Below are 18,539 nucleotides of genomic sequence, written 5' to 3' on the forward strand. Positions count from 1 at the left end.
TTTCGACAAGGCGCTGAATTAAAAAAGTTTTTACACTTTTCTTACACACAACAACTTTGTTGGTTTCAATCAATTTCTTTGGGTACTTTTTCCTTGTTTGTCCTGTGCTACACTTTCTTCCAGCTTCAGAAGACCAGTTTGTTAGCAAAAGGCCTAGGTACGATTTATTTTTCTGTTTCTTAATTCTTGTGTATTTTTCACAAAAAGTCAAAGAAATTATTTTTTAATTCAATGCCCAACAATTTTGTCTTTTTTTTCTGTCGTTGAGGAGATTTTGAAATCCTCCATCACCGGGAGTGTGGCATCTGTAAAGCCACCTTCTCTTTATTATTAGCCACACAAAGTGGGCTATCTAATCTTATTTTGTTTAACTGTTTTGTTGGTCAGCTTTTGTCTCCTTGTCTGCATCCTGCTTTTATTAGTGTATTTTTGTAACTAATTGTAGGGTCTATGCTGCATATAAGATAATGATTGCAGGTGAAAATTGAAATTAATATTTGAAATAAAATGAATAAATTTAACTGAAATTAAAACCTAGAGCACCAGGTACATGACATTTGATTTCTAATAAGTTCCATGTATGTTTCTTCTCCACATTTTCACTTCACAATTCACACTGCTGGTCACTACTGGTTTTCCTGAAAACAGCAATTTGACATCAACATGGGCAAGAACAAAAAAGCATTTGTGCCTCCTCTGAAACTGAAAGCAAAACGTGGAAAAAACTCAAATGCTCCGCTGATGGAGAAGCCGAGTTCAGAGACGGAGAACTTGGCGGTGAGAATAAATCCGACTCTAGAGAAACCAACGGCAAACATTTCATCATCTTTGATAATAAATGTTATTCCCAACTCCGACGATACGACCGATGAGCTGGTGGCTGGACCTGCAGCAGATAATCTTCTGGAGTCCTCACTTAGTGGACATGACGGGATCTTTCTGCGGGATGAAAGTCAAAAAGCGCCCGATGATGTTTACGAGTTCCAAAGTTCCCCAGTGAACTTTCTGACAACAACCAAGAATGGGCGAGCAGAACAAGTATGCCCAAAACAAGATCAAAATTGCAAAAGAAGCATGAAAAAGAAAAAGGTTTGTGAATCTGAATTGATAACTAATTTGCATACAAATCATATCTTGCATTTCAGGGATTTTTTGCATTTCTATTTTTCATATTTTGCATTTCAGGGATTTTTCAGCCAATGATTGCTGCGTCGTCAGTGGAATGCCTCCCGCTCATCAATCAACTAATTTTTTTCGCATTCAAATCCCCACTAAGATTGTCTTTCTTTTTTAGATCAAAGGAAATAACAGTTTTCTTATTTTTTATGAAATGCCGTTTACTCCTTCATTTAATTGATGGTTTAACTACCCCCCCTCCTCAATATTTTGTTTAGAAGGGAATAGTCGTAAATGGTGCAGGTCCCACTTTACTGTGTACCCACACAATATATGCACTGCCTTTATTTATTATAATTAAACAGGGAACATTTCTGATGATTTTAAATCTGACAACTGACACCCCTTTTCCTTCTTTACACACAGACTTCATCAGTCAGGCAAAGTGTCTTGAAAGACATAGCAAAGATGCAGAAGGCTATGTCATTACTCAGGGAAAGAGAGCAATCTCTCATGGGGTCTAGTGAGCAGTAAATCCAGGCCAGATACTTCACGGAGGCAAGGCAAGCAAATGCCTCAATGCTCTTGACCCAATTTCATAGCAGCTGCTTTTCAAGGCACTCAACATATTTGGTTACTTTCAAAGAGTAAAGACCAGGGCCCAATTTCATGGCACAGAATCGGCGCTTACAGAAGCAGGGAATTCTGTGCTTACGGCAAGCATATTTCACGGGTTAGTGGCGAAATTTGGCTTCTGCACGTGCGTACTCCACGTTACCAAGCTTTCTACGCTTACAAGGCTAGCGCAGAAATTCGGCGCTTGCACGTAAGCGGGGAATCGTGATCGTAAGCGCAGAATTCAGCGGTAAGCAGAGCCATGAAATTGGGCCCTGTATTCTCACTTATGGTGTCCCAACATATGCATAAAATAACAAGCCTATGAAAATTTGGACTCAAGAAGTTGCAAGATAATAATGAAAGAAAAAACACCCTTGTTGTACAAAATGTATCTTTGAGCTAATCAAAGTTAAAGATAAAATAACATATAGTTTTGGCTTGTCAAACTTCAAGAGCACACTTGAAACCGAGAAAGCAACCTGAAAAGCATCCAGTTTTATAAAGCTGTTTAGCAGAAAATACTAGCCAAGTAAATTTCTTTGCTAAGCAAATATTAAGTGGGTAACCAACCACAACAGTGTAAACATATTGGATTTTTGGCAGGTAATCTGTTTCTGTTAAGTAACACTTTTCTTTGCTTAGCAAGTTTTGTGCTGACAGACTTTATGAAATTTTGCCCTGTCTACAAAGATTTATCTGCAGTCCTACAATAATTGAAACGCAATTAAACTATTTATTAAAATACATTTTCTTGAGGCCTTTATTTAATATTATTGGTGCAATTGTTGTGTTCAACAAATTTTATATTATTTGAATTCTGTAATAATCTACTAAACTGTTAACTGAATAAAACTTGTTATGTATATAGTATAAATACCTCGAAATTTAATGCAGTTATTTGTTTTTATGAAAAATAAGGCACGACGTATCTAAATACTGTGTACAGGCGACATAAAAATATAAGCTTTTTACCTGCAAAAACTTGATGTTTTATAAGATGCATAATTTCATTATTATGTACCATGGTGGTTTCACATGATATATAAACTGTGCTGGCCTAGGTGAATGCTAATAAATTTACACAGTACAGAGTCACCCCTCCTACTGTCTGACCATTCAATATCATCCACTGTGGGTTTTGAATTATATACACTTTGTCAGCCTGGTATTTGATACTAGGGACCACAGGCTCGAGGCCAGTGATTTTAGCCCAGGGCCCAAGTTCATAAAGCCTGTAAGCACAAACATTTGCTTAGCATAAACTTTTCTTCCTTGATAAAAACAGGATTACCAACCAAATTTCCACATGATTTTCAGGATAAGCAAGCAAAAGCTGAATACCAGTAACAAGCAATGTGCAACAAATGGAAATTTGGTTGGTAATCCTGTTTATATCAAGGAAGAAATTTCTTGCTAAGCACATTTTTGTGCTTACAGGCTTTATGAAATTGGGCCCAGGCCAGTATCAGGACTTGACAAGTTCAGCGTTCTTGTGTTTTTCAATGACTACAAGTACCTCACTGTGTAGCAGTATATTAAAAAATGATGTTCATTGTTGGCTGGTAATTATCTTTCAGTTATGCTGAGTTTTAAAACATACTTAGTTCTTTAAAATACAATAAATGAGATATTCCTCTCAGTGTATGTTCAAATAAAGAGTAGTTAAAATGGTACATTTAAACTGTGCAGAAAGTTTTCTCTTGTTACATTGTACATTCTGGTCTTGTAGAAATATACGCTGGTCCAGTAAATAAACAAGCCCTGCAGCCGCTTTCACGAAACGCTAGGATTAATCCTATCTCGAGTTAGAACAAGTAACCCGTCCTAACTTAGGATGAGTTCGATGCGCCCTAACGTCTTCGGATACAGAATTTAACACGTCCCAATTCCTAAGATTAATCCTAAGTTAGGAAGAGTTTGGTGAAATCGACGGCTGCAGTTTTGTGGGTTTCCCCCTAAATTTGAGCCCTGGATAAAAGCTAACTAATACAATAATTTGAATGCACGGTATTTAAGTGTTTGCCCTGTGCACAGTTATGCCATCTTATACAACCTGTGAAATTAAAAGATTTCAAATGGTGGGTCAACTCTCTGGAAAATCACACCATAAGTATGAGGGTTTCAATTTAAAATAAAATTAAATAAGGATTCTTTTTTACATCTTCTTAAGGATAAATTCAACTTCAATATCAATATTTTAAGTATTGAAAGTTCTTTTCTAAACCTTTTGTACTTGATCAACCATCAGTGATGGATGACATGTATTGCACGTACATTTTGTAAAACTGTAAAACTAAGTTTGTGGGGGAAATGCGCAATGTAAAAAAAATAGCGCTAAGTAAAACTTATCTGAATAAGTTAAATACATATAAATTGTGAAATTTAGTTAAGATTAAAAATTTCCTTTTTTCAGCACCAAGAAAAGAAAATTGTGTGCAAACATAAAAAAAATATGAAAATAAATTGTGCACAGGGGCTTTATGTTCATTTTGATCACCCTAGCTTTTTCTCGAGGCTATCGTGGCTCAGGCAAAGATGTGTAGCTACCAAGCATGGAGAAGTTGAGACCATATGCGAGAGAAGCGAATCCTTTAAGCTTTTTCCAATTTTTTGTCTGTTGAATTATTCCTACAGATTCATGATTTATATATGCAATTAGGAAAACAGCTAACAGGTTAACCAATCACAATGCATAATAGTTTAATGTTTGCTGCTCTAATCGCTTTTGATAGGTTTGAAATTTTGCTCCCCCAGGAAAATTTGAACAGGCCCCTGTGGCATCTCCACTAGTATGTGATTCCAGTCGCTTAGCGGCAGGAACATCTGTCTAAGCCACGAAGGCCTTGCCAATAGGCTACGACCAACCCTCCTACAAATAACTTTTTGGCAAGACAAGATTACCTCATCAATGTGAACTTAAGCATGCAGCCGGGAAAAAAAATGTATAAAAATACACAATTATAAATAGGGTTAAAAACTAACATGTTAAAAACAATTTCTGGGTTGACTTTAAAGGAACACATTACCTTGGATCGAACGAGTTGGTCCATTAAAAGCGTTTGTAACCAGGTTTTTTATAAAATGTATATGGTTGGAAAGATGTTTTAAAAGTAGAATACAATGATCCACACAAGTATCACTCAAAATTGCATTGTTTTCCTTTTACTGTGCGAACTATACATGGTCAGCCATTTATGGGAGTCAAAATTTTGACTCCCATAAATGGCCGACCGTGTTAGTCGACGAGGTATTAGGAAAACCGTGCAATTTCGAGGCAAGTTTGTGTGGATCATTGTATTCTACTTTTACAACATCTTTCTACCCATATACATTATATAACAAACGGTTACAAACGCTTTTCAAAGACCAACTCGACCGATCCAAGGCAACGTGTTCCTTTAACCACAAAAGTTTTCTATGTACAAAATCATAACAAGGCCTCTTTATATGAGGGAAGCTTACATGCACCTCTGAAATTTGTCAGGAAATGTGTCCAGCAAAACGATGGCACCTTTCTTACTTAATATTGGTTTCTACTTGTTAAGATTGACGTCCATTATTTACATATATTTCCTGTGTGAGTCGTTCACTAACAAACCTTGGATACCACTAAAATTATTTAACGATACAAATGCACAACTATTTGTAATGTACTTTTAAAAAGAACAATAATAAGTGCCACTATGGTGGGGTAATTTATAATAACTTGGCACTATTTGTTGTTGGTAGCCATAAAATAACAAGATATAAACTTTTTCAACGACCTTAATTTGCCGGCGCTCTACCAACTGAGCTATCTCGTCCTATGTTTGCGGTCTCCCTGTTTTCTCAAAACCTTTGTTTGAGAGCGACAGCCTGAAGCAATACAACCATTAAAAAATCTTAGAAATATTTAATTTATTAAAAAATATATCATCTTATTTGCGACAGAAAAGGCAAGTGTATGGAACCGAAAGTGTTTATGCGTTTGGAAAAATAAACTTGTCCTTCAAGAAATAAGAACCGTACAGGTCAAAGATCAGATGCTTATCTTCAGAGTTGCTGGAACGGGTCGATAGGTCTTCACTCTATGGGTGAAACAAACAGTTATAGATTGTAAATATGTCGTATTACATTTGTACACATGTTTTCTAAATTTTGTTTAGGTCTAAATCGGGAAACATCTGGTTATCTGCTTTCTCCTGAAGATGAGCAGAGTAAACTGTTTGAAACCTCGAGACCAAACCAGCTCTTTTCAGAGCCAACACTCCAAAAGAGAATTATTACATGGTTGTACCCGCAAGTTTACTAATAATAATAATAACAATAACTAGAGATTGAGAGTTTGTGAACAAACTCAAGGTGTTCGGTTTCCGGGAGTAAAAGCCTGGATTAAAAAACAAATATTACACCTTGTTTTGTTCTCAAGATTTGTAATAAATGATTCAAATTGCAAAAACTGTCAAAACAACATGATTACTCTAGTAAAAGTGTATGTTTGGTGATGTCATCGGTAATATTTGTTTTAAACCAGAACTTTGCCAGACTTGTATGCTGTGATGGTAAAGCATCAAAGGATATTTCAACCTAAAAGGCAATAAGCAACGCACTTTCAAATCATTTCACAGTCACTTCCGGTTTAAACAGGTCAACAGGTCAACGAAAGTTCACCAACATATAAATTTCTGTAAAGTACGTAAAGCCCTTTCATATGATGTATAGATTGTCAAAATAGCTTATGTAGTTTAGGAAATATGCACTTAGGAAATATTGACGACTGTAGAAAAGACTGTAAGGGGCATGTATGTTTTAACCGCCTTGAACGAAGACTATTCTTCATGAAGCTTTTTCGCGCTCTATGGATGATCACTGGAGCGTGACTCTGCTGCACCGCTAATACACTACACGTTGTGTGTATGCCTACGTGCAATGTTTATGCACATACCAATTTTGAAATTTTCAACCTCTTTTTTGAGCCGGAAGACAACATCGAAATGGGGTCATGTCTGTGGGGCGTTTACGGAGTTTTCAATGACGATTCCGATGACGTTTCGATTGTAAGAATCCCTCATGTAGATCAAAATTTATGATTTTTTGAATTAATAAACTTTGAATATTCATAACTCAAGAATTGATGACGTCATCATGACGTAACTCACATGATTTCTTCTCCTAATGAATATCTAACTATTTGTGAAGTTTCAAGTTCATACGATGTTTAGAAAGATGTTTCTGTTAGGGGACAAGGGACATACAGAAGAAGAAGAAGAAGTATCAATAAAATAAAAAAAACGAACAAAAATAAGAGGTGTTCCGGGCTGTTGGCCCGAACACCTAATAATAACCAGTTCTTATATAGCGCATTTCACAATAAACGGTATCAATGCGCTTTACATTAGTGCCCTGGTCATAGGGCCAATAACATCCCTAATGTTTCTCAGCCCCTTGGGAGTATACAGCCTGAGCTGCCGTGGCGCTCAGATGATTTTTTTCATACACAAAATCAACCTCTACCCTTGCAGGATTTATACCCCTGGGTGAAGAGAAGCAATTATAGTAAAGTATCTTGCTCAAGGACACAAGTGTCACGACCGGGATTCGAACCCACACTCCGGTGAATTAGCACCAGTACTTGAATTCAATGCTCTTAACCACTCAGCCATGACACTCTACTACTATTTATAGTTTATTCTTAACCCATATCTGCTTGACTGGTCACTGTACATAACACAGTTACTGCCTAAGCCCATGGAGCAACTATTACTGCATTACAATAAAGGTTTATTATTTACTGTTTAATACAATAAAGGTTTATTATTTACTGTCTAATACAATAAAGGTTTATTATTTACTGTCTTGGATATAAACATATCCCAACAAACTGTGAACAGTTGGAAAGAGCACCTTATTCTTTTTAATGTGATGTACATTTTGCCATTTTTCTCATCTCATATTTCAAGTATTGACCCCATGCACGCGTATCTCGCGCAACAACCAATGCCACGCTCACCATGTTGGTGGGCAGTTAGGTTTACGTGTATTAACGCCGCGTCGCCTAAAATGTGCATATCGCACTTCAGTGCATAACGCACAGCAAACTCTATGCATAGAGTTATATATGAAGACGCACATTGAAATTGCCCACCAGTATGGCGCATGCAAGATTTTTCTGATGATGACGTCAGGTGAAATGGGTCTATAGGTATAGTGCGAGTACAAAGAAAGACAATAACTTCTTGCTCAGCGTTTGTGTTCTATGGGAAATCCTTTGCTTAGGCAGATATGGATTGTGTGTTTTTTTTATTAATAAATAATAAATAAATAATTATAAACTTACAAAGCGCACATATCTGTCTCAATAGAGAAACCCAAGGCGCACAATTAATTAAAATAAACAAATTGTTGATCGACAAGATGCATTTCTTTGTGATGAGTTCTTGGTTAAACAAAATGGTGTTTTACTTACCGTATACCTTCATTGGAACCGTTTCAATGTCATGACTGTAATAAACAAAACAACAAAATATCACACATAAGTAATAAAATTTGATGTTTATTCTGTCTTCTGAATATTTGGAGTTCTAGAACCGATATGTATGTGAGGCGCTAGAACCAATATGTGTGGTTCTAAAACATCTATTCTGGAACCGGTACACAACATTCAAAAAAATACAACCTGTTTGTTGTAAGGAGACGGACAAAATCATCAACAAAGGTGTCTTGTGACTTTAACAATTTTTTTATATGCTAAATATGGATTTGGGATGGATAAACAGAAAACTAAACTGCAAGCGCTAAACTTACGCGTTGTAGTAATCCTCATAGAATCGCATCCGTCTGTAAAACTTTGAAAGCTTGACGGCAAATACGATACTCGGGATGAAGAAGATAATGCACCACCCCAGCGATAACCAAAATCCATTCTAAGGAAAAAAATAAAAGGAAGATAAGACGACAACAGATCAGGGGTCATCATTTTGTTTTAGAACAACTCTTCATCCTGCAAAAATAATGGTAAAACACAATATGCGAATTGACCCATTGCGCAATGTGCAGTGGACTATACACGCACCCATCCTGTCCGCTTACTTGAGAGTCAAAATGTATGAAAAGGAATTGACTCCCAAAATGATGAAAATTGTGCGTTCCGCGTTGTACCGGGGGTTCAAAAGTGGAAATATTTGCAAAAGATTACCAATCTTTTCTAAAGGAAAGGACCATAGCTTAAATTCGCTGTACAGGCTAAAATAATTTCCGTCTCACTGAGATGAATTTTTTTTTCGTTGGGAAATTGTTTTACTCATTTCTCAAAAACTACAGCACCTCAGAAAGTAATATTTAAGCTGTCGTTCCCTGTGTAAGAGCGCCTTATAAATGCCTATTATCACTATCACTATCACTATCACTATCACTATCACTATCACTATCACTATCACTATCACTATCACTATCACTATCACTATCACTATCACTATCACTATCACTATCACTATCACTATCACTATCACTATCACTATCACTATCACTATCACTATCACTATCACTATCACTATCACTATCACTATCACTATCACTATCACTATCACTATCACTATCACTATCACTATCACTATCACTATCACTATCACTATCACTATCACTATCACTATCACTATCACTATCACTATCACTATCACTATCACTATCACTATCACTATCACTATCACTATCACTATCACTATCACTATCACTATCACTATCACTATCACTATCACTATCACTATCACTATCACTATCACTATCACTATCACTATCACTATCACTATCACTATCACTATCACTATCACTATCACTATCACTATCACTATCACTATCACTATCACTATCACTATCACTATCACTATCACTATCACTATCACTATCACTATCACTATCACTATCACTATCACTATCACTATCACTATCACTATCACTATCACTATCACTATCACTATCACTATCACTATCACTATCACTATCACTATCACTATCACTATCACTATCACTATCACTATCACTATCACTATCACTATCACTATCACTATCACTATCACTATCACTATCACTATCACTATCACTATCACTATCACTATCACTATCACTATCACTATCACTATCACTATCACTATCACTATCACTATCACTATCACTATCACTATCACTATCACTATCACTATCACTATCACTATCACTATCACTATCACTATCACTATCACTATCACTATCACTATCACTATCACTATCACTATCACTATCACTATCACTATCACTATCACTATCACTATCACTATCACTATCACTATCACTATCACTATCACTATCACTATCACTATCACTATCACTATCACTATCACTATCACTATCACTATCACTATCACTATCACTATCACTATCACTATCACTATCACTATCACTATCACTATCACTATCACTATCACTATCACTATCACTATCACTATCACTATCACTATCACTATCACTATCACTATCACTATCACTATCACTATCACTATCACTATCACTATCACTATCACTATCACTATCACTATCACTATCACTATCACTATCACTATCACTATCACTATCACTATCACTATCACTATCACTATCACTATCACTATCACTATCACTATCACTATCACTATCACTATCACTATCACTATCACTATCACTATCACTATCACTATCACTATCACTATCACTATCACTATCACTATCACTATCACTATCACTATCACTATCACTATCACTATCACTATCACTATCACTATCACTATCACTATCACTATCACTATCACTATCACTATCACTATCACTATCATTATTATTATTATTATTATTATGATCCTTTACGTTGAAGAAAACAAAAACTTACGAATGAATCCACTACTTGGTTGCAGACTAGCTTCGTCAGTGAGTCGTAGACATCAGCAATAGGTTTACATTCTCCAACTTCATTGTTAATCTGTAAAAAGGTTTCAGACATTTCATTATTAATTTTGGTGTTTACCCTTCCTTACAACGATGTGTGTTAGCACTGTATACTCGGTACTTTCTCGAGTTCTGTGAAAAAAATCACGTAGGCATATCACTCAGGTGAGATTTTAACCCCCGAGACCTTTGCATTTCTAGAGCAATGTCTTACCAACTAGCCCATTGAGATTGCCCAGCAGCTGAAGGTAGTTCGAATCCTATATTTTTGTTTAAGACATTTCATTAATTTGTTTTTAATAACAATAATACTAGGTTCTTGAAGGGTCTATGTAACTTTTGTAGGACAAAAAACACAATGTCCACGATTTACACTAAACTTACACAGTTAATGATAGTAGAAAGCTTCCCTGAAAATATTACGTGCTGAGGTGCTGTATTTTGGGGGAAATGAGTAAAACAATATCATGAAAATCATTTTGCGTCTCATGAGACAAAAAATTATTTTAATAATTTACAAATGTATTTTCATGACACTGTTTTACTCATTTCTCAAAAACTACAGCACCTCAGTGAGTAATATTTGAAGGGAAGCTTTCCACCATCATTATATTCAAACCCTGTAAGTTTAATGTAAATCTATGGACACTTTGAAAATCCTTTAATAGTGTTTTATCAAACCCTTCGGGTCATTTTCGAGCAAGGTATGCGGCGCTACGTTTATAAGTATGAAACCTAATCCTTTAAAGCACCAAGTTATGGTTTACAAGGTGCTGTGGTGCAATATGCTGCCAACTAAACCCGGAACACCAGGGTGAACCCCTTCTATTTATGATAAAAGCACTGAGGTCTTTACATGCATTACACAACACCTATTTAAGATCAAACGAATAACTTACCGCTTTAAGAAAATACAAGACATACTGATCAGCATAGTTTAGAATCCTGTTGGTGAATGCTGTAAGTTCCTGCGCAGAAAAGAAAGAAAATGTTTCAGATAAATTACATTTATTTAAGGAAATGAAACAGACAACTTCTTAAATAAGGGAATAAAAGGGTAGCAACGAGTTCTTAAACGGCCGTTTACAACCGGCAGGGTGGTTGCTGTGTGAAGAAGGCTCAGACCTTTATCGCACGGCAATGAGCCTGCAAGGTTTTAAACGGCCGTTTAAGAACAAGTCACTAATCTTTTACTCCCATTCATAAATGCCTTTTTGGTTAAAAGGCATTATAAAGTAAGAAACTCTGTAAAACTCATCCGTTTCCGACGTGCTTGAGCTCTGTACGCCCATGTGTTGCATTGTTATGACTGAGAGGACAGTTTCCAGTTCCGTTCGTGCGCGTAGTCTTGATGCAAGACGTTCTCCTTTTCTTTTCACACACAGCGCAGCCAACTCACCGACAGCGCCCGCATCACCCATGACAAGAAACGCCTCGTGTAGTCTAAGAAAACAACCGGTTATAAACAGAGTTCCAGCTGGTCATTATCAACCGTTTAAACACCCCCACGTGACACGCTCTCCACCAATAGGAATAGCGAAACTGTCTGAGGTATTTATGAACGACCAATGTAAGAGCGAGTCACTGCTCTTCCATTCCCATTCATAAATACCAACAACCGTTTTAAAGGGGCTTTATTCAAGAATTATACATCTACTTCACAAGCAAATGGTTTACCTCACAATAATATTTAATGCAAAAAAAAAAGGTAATGGCCTGGCGTTTCGACCCTAGCAGAGTCTTTCTCGAAGGCTAAATAATATTTAATGTTAAATTTTCAAATTTGACAGTCACATTTTTCCTCTTGAAAGAAAATTATTCACTAATTATAACCAGAAAATAAGTTCACTCAAAGAAAACTGGACTTACCTGTCTAAAAATCTGCGGTCCGTCTGTCTGAATAAAATCTTGAGTTTCAAGAGTTCTCTCAAGAGACTGGTTCACTAACGGCTAGAAATCACATACAAGGAGGAATAATCAGTTAACGAGGGTTACAAACAAGGAAGAATAATCAGTTATCAAAGGTTATAAACATAATAAGAAGAACATTCAATTAAATTTACTTGGTAACGAGCACTAGAGAGCTGTTGTCAGTATCAAACATTGTGAGAAAGACTCCCTCTGAAGTAACGTAGTTTTTGAGAATTTCTCACTAAGGTATTTCAATTGAATTCAAGACATCAACTGAGGTCTGAAATTCAGGGCATCTGAAAGCACACAACTCGTGCGACCGACAAAGGTTTTTTTCTTCTTCCGTTATTCTCTCGCAACTTCGATGACCAATTTGAATTAACATTTTCACAGGTTTGTTATTTTATGCATAAGTTGAGATACACCAAGTGAGAAGACTGGTCTTTGACAATTACCAAAGGTGTCCAGTGCCATTAACGAGGGTTATAAAAAAAGTGAATAATCGGTTAATAAGGGAATGCAGCAAAGAAGTATAACATATAAAACCAATCCCCAGCCGTGACACTTGTGTCCTTAAGCAAGACACTTCACCATTACTTCGTCCTCCGAATGGGACGTGAAGCCGTTGGTCCCATGTGTTGTGTCACGCATGTAAAAGAACCCAGTGCATTTATCGTGGCTGTGGCTGCTGTATGCGCCCTTTTATAAGGTGCTAAATAATTGGGTCTCAGAATCCATCACTGCAATAACCTATCTTTCTGAAAGTTTGTATATACTCAGCGCCTTGAGTACCTTGTTTGGTAGATACGTGCGCTATATAAGACTTTGATATTATTTTGATATTAAGAAGCAGATTAAATTATTTAAGAAACCTGATAAAGTAAACAAATTCCATACTCACACTTAAATCTCTAGCTTTATTAAGAAGTACGTCTAGATTTGCCTCCAAGGTATCCTAACAAACAGAAGAGATGAAAGTAATTTAAGATAATATCAAATACAACCACTTTATTTACTTGAGACTCCTTTCTCACAAATTCCAAACCTCTATCAATGCTCTTTGGGCTTTTCATAACACTAAAATTTAATCAAAACGTCTTCAAATCCGAGTTTCATGCATCGCATACCGTGCGCAATCTTTGAAGATGGCCTTTTTTGAAGTATGCGCAAGCATTTTGCTGTTTGAAGTTTGGGCCGAAAAAAAGGACAGTTTGCGCGAATTTCAAAAAAGTCAATCTTCAAAGATTGTACCCAACATTATTATTATTGCGGGGGGCAGCATGGCAATGACCTGGTTCTTTGGGCGCTACGTTCCTCAAGCTTGTTCAAACTACACAACATGAACGGTGCAGGTTTTATTTAAAGAAAATTTTTAACAAGAAAAATTACCCTGGACGAAATAAAGGTGTTATTTTAAGGTAAGCTTTCACCCAGTTAGTGTCGCAATGATCTCATTCAATATCAGACAAGGGGCATTGGAACAAAGGACACAGTGATTTTTGTTAACCTTTGAAAATCAGATAAGACGCATCTTAAGATGCTTCTTATCCGCAGGAAAATACGGTAGTTCTCAAGTGAAGATTTCCCGACTGCAGGAGAAGTGATACTAAATGGAAAAAGAAAAAGTATCTTACCACATAAGATTGCATCGGCACAACATTGTCCCGTTGAATGCTGCGTAGCGTGAAGGCATGCTCCCGTAACCTGGTCTGGCTCTAAAAAACAAACATAACTCTCAAGTTCACTGATTGGAACAAATATATAGTGTGGTTAATGGCACTGGACACTGTTGGTAGTTACACAAAATAATTGTAAGCATAAAAACTTACTTGGTAAAGGGCAATGGAAAGCTGTTGTTAGCATAAAACATTGTGAGAAACGGCTCTCTCTGAAGCAACGTAGTAACGTAGTACGGTAGTTAAAAGACTTCAGAACTGAAGCCTCTTATTAGGCATCTGAAAGCACACAAACTTGTGCAACAACGGGGTATTTCTATCATTATTATCAATTGAGTTCAAATTTCCACAAATATTGGGATACTTCATGTGAGAATACTGGTCTTTGACATTTACCAGGCGTGACTGTGCCTCTAAGCATTACCATAAAAATGAATAATGTTTCTCTTTTCTTCAATATTGATCGTGCTTCGGCACATCTACATGTTGCCATTTGAACAGCAGATTCGATTCAAAATCCTTGCCATTACATATAGGATAATTGAGAATATCACTGTGCCAAATCTACCTCACTGACCTGGGCCCAATTTCATAGAGCTGCTTAAGCACAAAATTTTGCTTAAGCAAAAAATTCATTGCTTGGTAAAATCAGATTACCGGCCAAGACTCCACTCAATTGTTATGCTAAGTAAACAACAGCTAAATACTAGTCATAAGCAATGTATATGGCATGAAATTTTGGCCAGTAACATGTGTAAAATAAGCAAGCTATTTTCGTGCTTAAGCAAATTTTTTGCTTAAGCAGCTCTATGAAATTGGCCCCTGGTTGGTCTCCGCCTTCCGCAGAGATCAACAAGGCAGAGTAGTGAGATTTGGCTGGAGCCTCCACCTGTGAATTATACGATGACTAAGTATTATGGTAATCGTGCTTTCTCGGTTGTTGCACCCATGGTATAAATGGAATGATCTTCCATCAAATATTCGTGCAGCCCACAGCTATGAATCCTTTAAGTCATTGGTCAAAACTCATTTGTTATGTTCTTATTATGGTAGTCGTTGTTTACTATAAGTTTTTACTCTTCTTGTTCAACTTTTAACATTAACTTTTAATTGTCATTATAGTGTACAGTGTGCTGAGATAATTGCACTTTAAACAATATATGATTAGATTAGATTAGATTAGAATCTTACAAGATCTGGTAACGGGTCCACTGCATAGCTCTCCAACTGTGTTGCCAAGGATAACAAATCCACCATCGTAATCCCTTTCCTGATCTGTAGGATTAAAAGAAACAACGATTAATTGCTAATGTTACTCTGATAACCCCTTTACGAATCTAAGTATTTGTAAATCAGTCAAAGTCACCTTGTAATCTTTGCGGGATATCGCCTTAGATACGGAGTCAAATTTCATATTCTTCTGAGGGTGAGGGTCACAAGCGGGTGGATGATACCCAAGCCTACATCCGTATGGACTGTAAAGGGGGTAACCCTGTTTCAGCCCCAGGAGTAGGTGCCAATGGCCACTGGCAGAAATACATTGTAGCTCAAACCTTGGAGTGGCCTTCAGGCCTTGTGTGTCTGAGGACTTGCATAAAAATATAAAAAAGCAGGCCTGATCTAAACTACTCCTCGCTCTCACCCCCCCCCCCCCCCCCTCAATCTGGAGAGGATGAAGCTTCCTGAACCACCACAGTATTAATTAAAAAGGAAACTCTAAGTAATAATATAACATTTATTCGGAAATCACATTTACAAGCACATGTACATACATTCAACATATTTTTGAAAACAAAGTAAAACAACAGTGGGGTGCCCAGGAGAGCATAAAAGTGAAGTACCACAATCGGGACTTGAACCCACACTTTGCTTATCAGAAACACAAGAGCTTGAGTCTGGTGCTCTTATAAAGCCATTGGACGCTTTCGGTAAGTCCCACACTTCGTGTATCACAACTTATATATAAAATAACAAACCTGTGAAAATTTAGGCTCAATCGGTCATCGGAGTCGGGAGAAAATAACGGGAAAACCCACGCTTGTTTCCGCGCGTTTCGCCATGTCATGACATGTGTTTAAAATAAATCCGTTATTCTCGATGTCGCGAATTGATTATTGTTTTAATGTTTTCTCAAAAAGTAAAGCATTTCATGGAACAATATTTCAAGGGAAGTCTTTCACCATTACCTTCTGTAAACCCTGTAAATTATTTGTAAATCTGTGAAATTATTTTCTGTACCGAAAGTGTTTAATGGCTTTAACTAGCAGCCAAGACACACCTCGACATATAAAATAATAATAAAGACATTTTTAATGCAAAAAAAACCATATCCACCCAAGGGGTGCTCAAGGCGCTAATAAACAAGAAAATGAATGATTTGAGGAAAGAAATAAAAAAACCTAAAAGCCATGGGCCTGCTACAATCTTTGATAAGGAATTTCTAGATTGAAAACAAATTTTACTTACTTCTTCAAGATACTGTGTGTAATTGACATCACCAACACCTGAGTCCATAAATTCTGTCAAGGAAGTCTGTGTCATTGGTGAAATGATTTCAACGCCAGAAAGATCGACTTGGATTGTATCGAGATAGGTTGGGATGTCTGGATATAGCTGATTCGAAAGGGAAAAATGACAATGAATTGTTTTATAACAATAATGATAAAAGTGGCTTCTCATATAGCGCTCAAATACATCACTTAGTTAAATTTCCACGGCAGACATAGACGGCCGAAAAACTTTTAACTGAATTCCGCTATAAAAAAAACCATCAAAGTAAAAGCAACATCCCGAAACGACTAACATTGCATTTTGATATTAAAAATGTTTTTTGACTATTTACAGTAAATGGTTTACAGTAAATTTGAGTGTAAAAAAAAAACCAAATTAAATTTCCACACAGATTGTCACATGCAATATGATTTCCAAGGACTGAAAACAACATTTCGTATTATTTTACTTGTTGTCAATGACAAGTCATGGGGAGCAATTACACCTATTCTACAAGAGGGAAAAATAATATCCTACATTCTGAAAAAAATATTATATTTGGCTAAATTTTCGGTTACCTTCCTGTAATCCAATGCAGCTGTAATGTTGAAGTAATAGCTTAGTTTCATAGCTCTATAGAGGCCAGCATTGGCCTCGCAGGAACTGAAAAATAAATCAAAATAATATTCATCAACCCTCCTACTATTGGTACAATTATCCAGTTGTCATAAACATCTTAAATTGATTTAACTGCATGTGTTTAAATTATGGTGAAACGACTGTGTTTAGAACTGTGAGCTTTATGCATTCACCACATGAAATCATATTGCAGGCTGGCATAGTTTATTTATCATCCACAACCCACAGTGGATGATATTGAATGGTCAGACAGTAGGAGGGTTGACTATGTACTGTGTAGATGCATTCATCACATGATATCATATTGCAGGCTAGAATAGTTTATTTTTCATTCAAAACCTGCGGTGGATGATATTGAATGGTCAGTCAGTAGGAGGGTTGATTGTGTACTGTGTAGATGCATTTACCACAATGTTATCATATTGCAGAATGACATACATTGTAGTTTACCTATAATGCAAAACCAGACGATGTTGAATGGTCACTTTATTTTATTTTTAAATAAGGCAAACAAAAAGCAGGAGGTATCTAACAAAGCGAGCAAGAACGCTAAACAAATTTATCATTTTTTATATCGTTGCGGTAGCCGCTGCCAAAACATATAGGATTCGAACTGCCTCTAGCTGCCAGGCAACCTCGGTAGTCTAGTTGGTAAGACACTGCTCTAGAATTGCAAGGGTCGTGGGTTCGATTCCCACTCAAGTAATATGCCTGTGAAATTTGTTCTATGAGTGAGTATACAGTGCTAACACACATCGGTGTATGGGTAAAACCCAACATTAATGTTCTTTATCCCCGATGCAAATTTCCTATCGGTGTATGGTAAAAACCAAAATTAAGATGCTTTTTAAACAATATTAAACAATATTTTGCCTTAGGTTGTCCTTTATCATTCATGACTACCCTGATAGCAGACCAGCAAAAGGCGAGCATGGGACTCAGAGACCTCGATAAGTATACCATCATGTGGCTTGAAGTCAATAAATTTAATTACATTCAATGTTCATCTTGGCACAGAGATGAAACGAAAGAAAGTTGTTCTGACGTTCGACTTACTTGATTAAACTCTCTATTGTCAGTGGGGGTGAGTCCGATTTAAACAGAGCTCCACTCAACCAATATTCATACTCTGGATCGATCAGGTAGGGATAATCAATAACC

General features: G+C 36.6%; 2 protein-coding genes across 3 annotated transcripts in view; one reads left to right on the forward strand and one right to left on the reverse strand.

Annotated features, from left to right (window-relative positions):
* The first annotated feature begins 29 nt into the window (after positions 1 to 29).
* Positions 30 to 4,901, forward strand: LOC139941017 (uncharacterized). The gene is made up of 3 exons (XM_071937433.1): positions 30 to 157; positions 649 to 1,089; positions 1,543 to 4,901. Exons 2-3 carry the CDS (start codon positions 664 to 666, stop codon positions 1,648 to 1,650), a joined length of 534 nt encoding a protein of 177 aa, XP_071793534.1. The 5' UTR covers positions 30 to 157; positions 649 to 663; the 3' UTR covers positions 1,651 to 4,901.
* A 159-nt stretch (positions 4,902 to 5,060) lies between these two features.
* Positions 5,061 to 18,539, reverse strand: part of LOC139941139 (prominin-1-A-like) — a 47,475-nt gene continuing 33,996 nt past the window's right edge. For both annotated transcript variants that reach the window (XM_071937588.1, XM_071937587.1), the window contains exons 14-25: positions 18,435 to 18,538; positions 17,318 to 17,402; positions 16,716 to 16,862; positions 15,441 to 15,524; positions 14,208 to 14,288; positions 13,475 to 13,528; positions 12,532 to 12,612; positions 11,562 to 11,630; positions 10,607 to 10,696; positions 8,518 to 8,636; positions 8,180 to 8,214; positions 5,061 to 5,801 (exon numbers count right to left, since the gene is read on the reverse strand). In XM_071937588.1, coding sequence (XP_071793689.1) covers positions 5,797 to 5,801; positions 8,180 to 8,214; positions 8,518 to 8,636; positions 10,607 to 10,696; positions 11,562 to 11,630; positions 12,532 to 12,612; positions 13,475 to 13,528; positions 14,208 to 14,288; positions 15,441 to 15,524; positions 16,716 to 16,862; positions 17,318 to 17,402; positions 18,435 to 18,538 — 954 coding nt within the window. In that variant the 3' untranslated portion in view covers positions 5,061 to 5,796. The remainder of the gene's footprint in view (positions 5,802 to 8,179; positions 8,215 to 8,517; positions 8,637 to 10,606; positions 10,697 to 11,561; positions 11,631 to 12,531; positions 12,613 to 13,474; positions 13,529 to 14,207; positions 14,289 to 15,440; positions 15,525 to 16,715; positions 16,863 to 17,317; positions 17,403 to 18,434; position 18,539) is intronic.

This window comes from Asterias amurensis, chromosome 8, assembly GCF_032118995.1.
Source record: "Asterias amurensis chromosome 8, ASM3211899v1".
Taxonomy (NCBI): domain Eukaryota; kingdom Metazoa; phylum Echinodermata; class Asteroidea; order Forcipulatida; family Asteriidae; genus Asterias; species Asterias amurensis.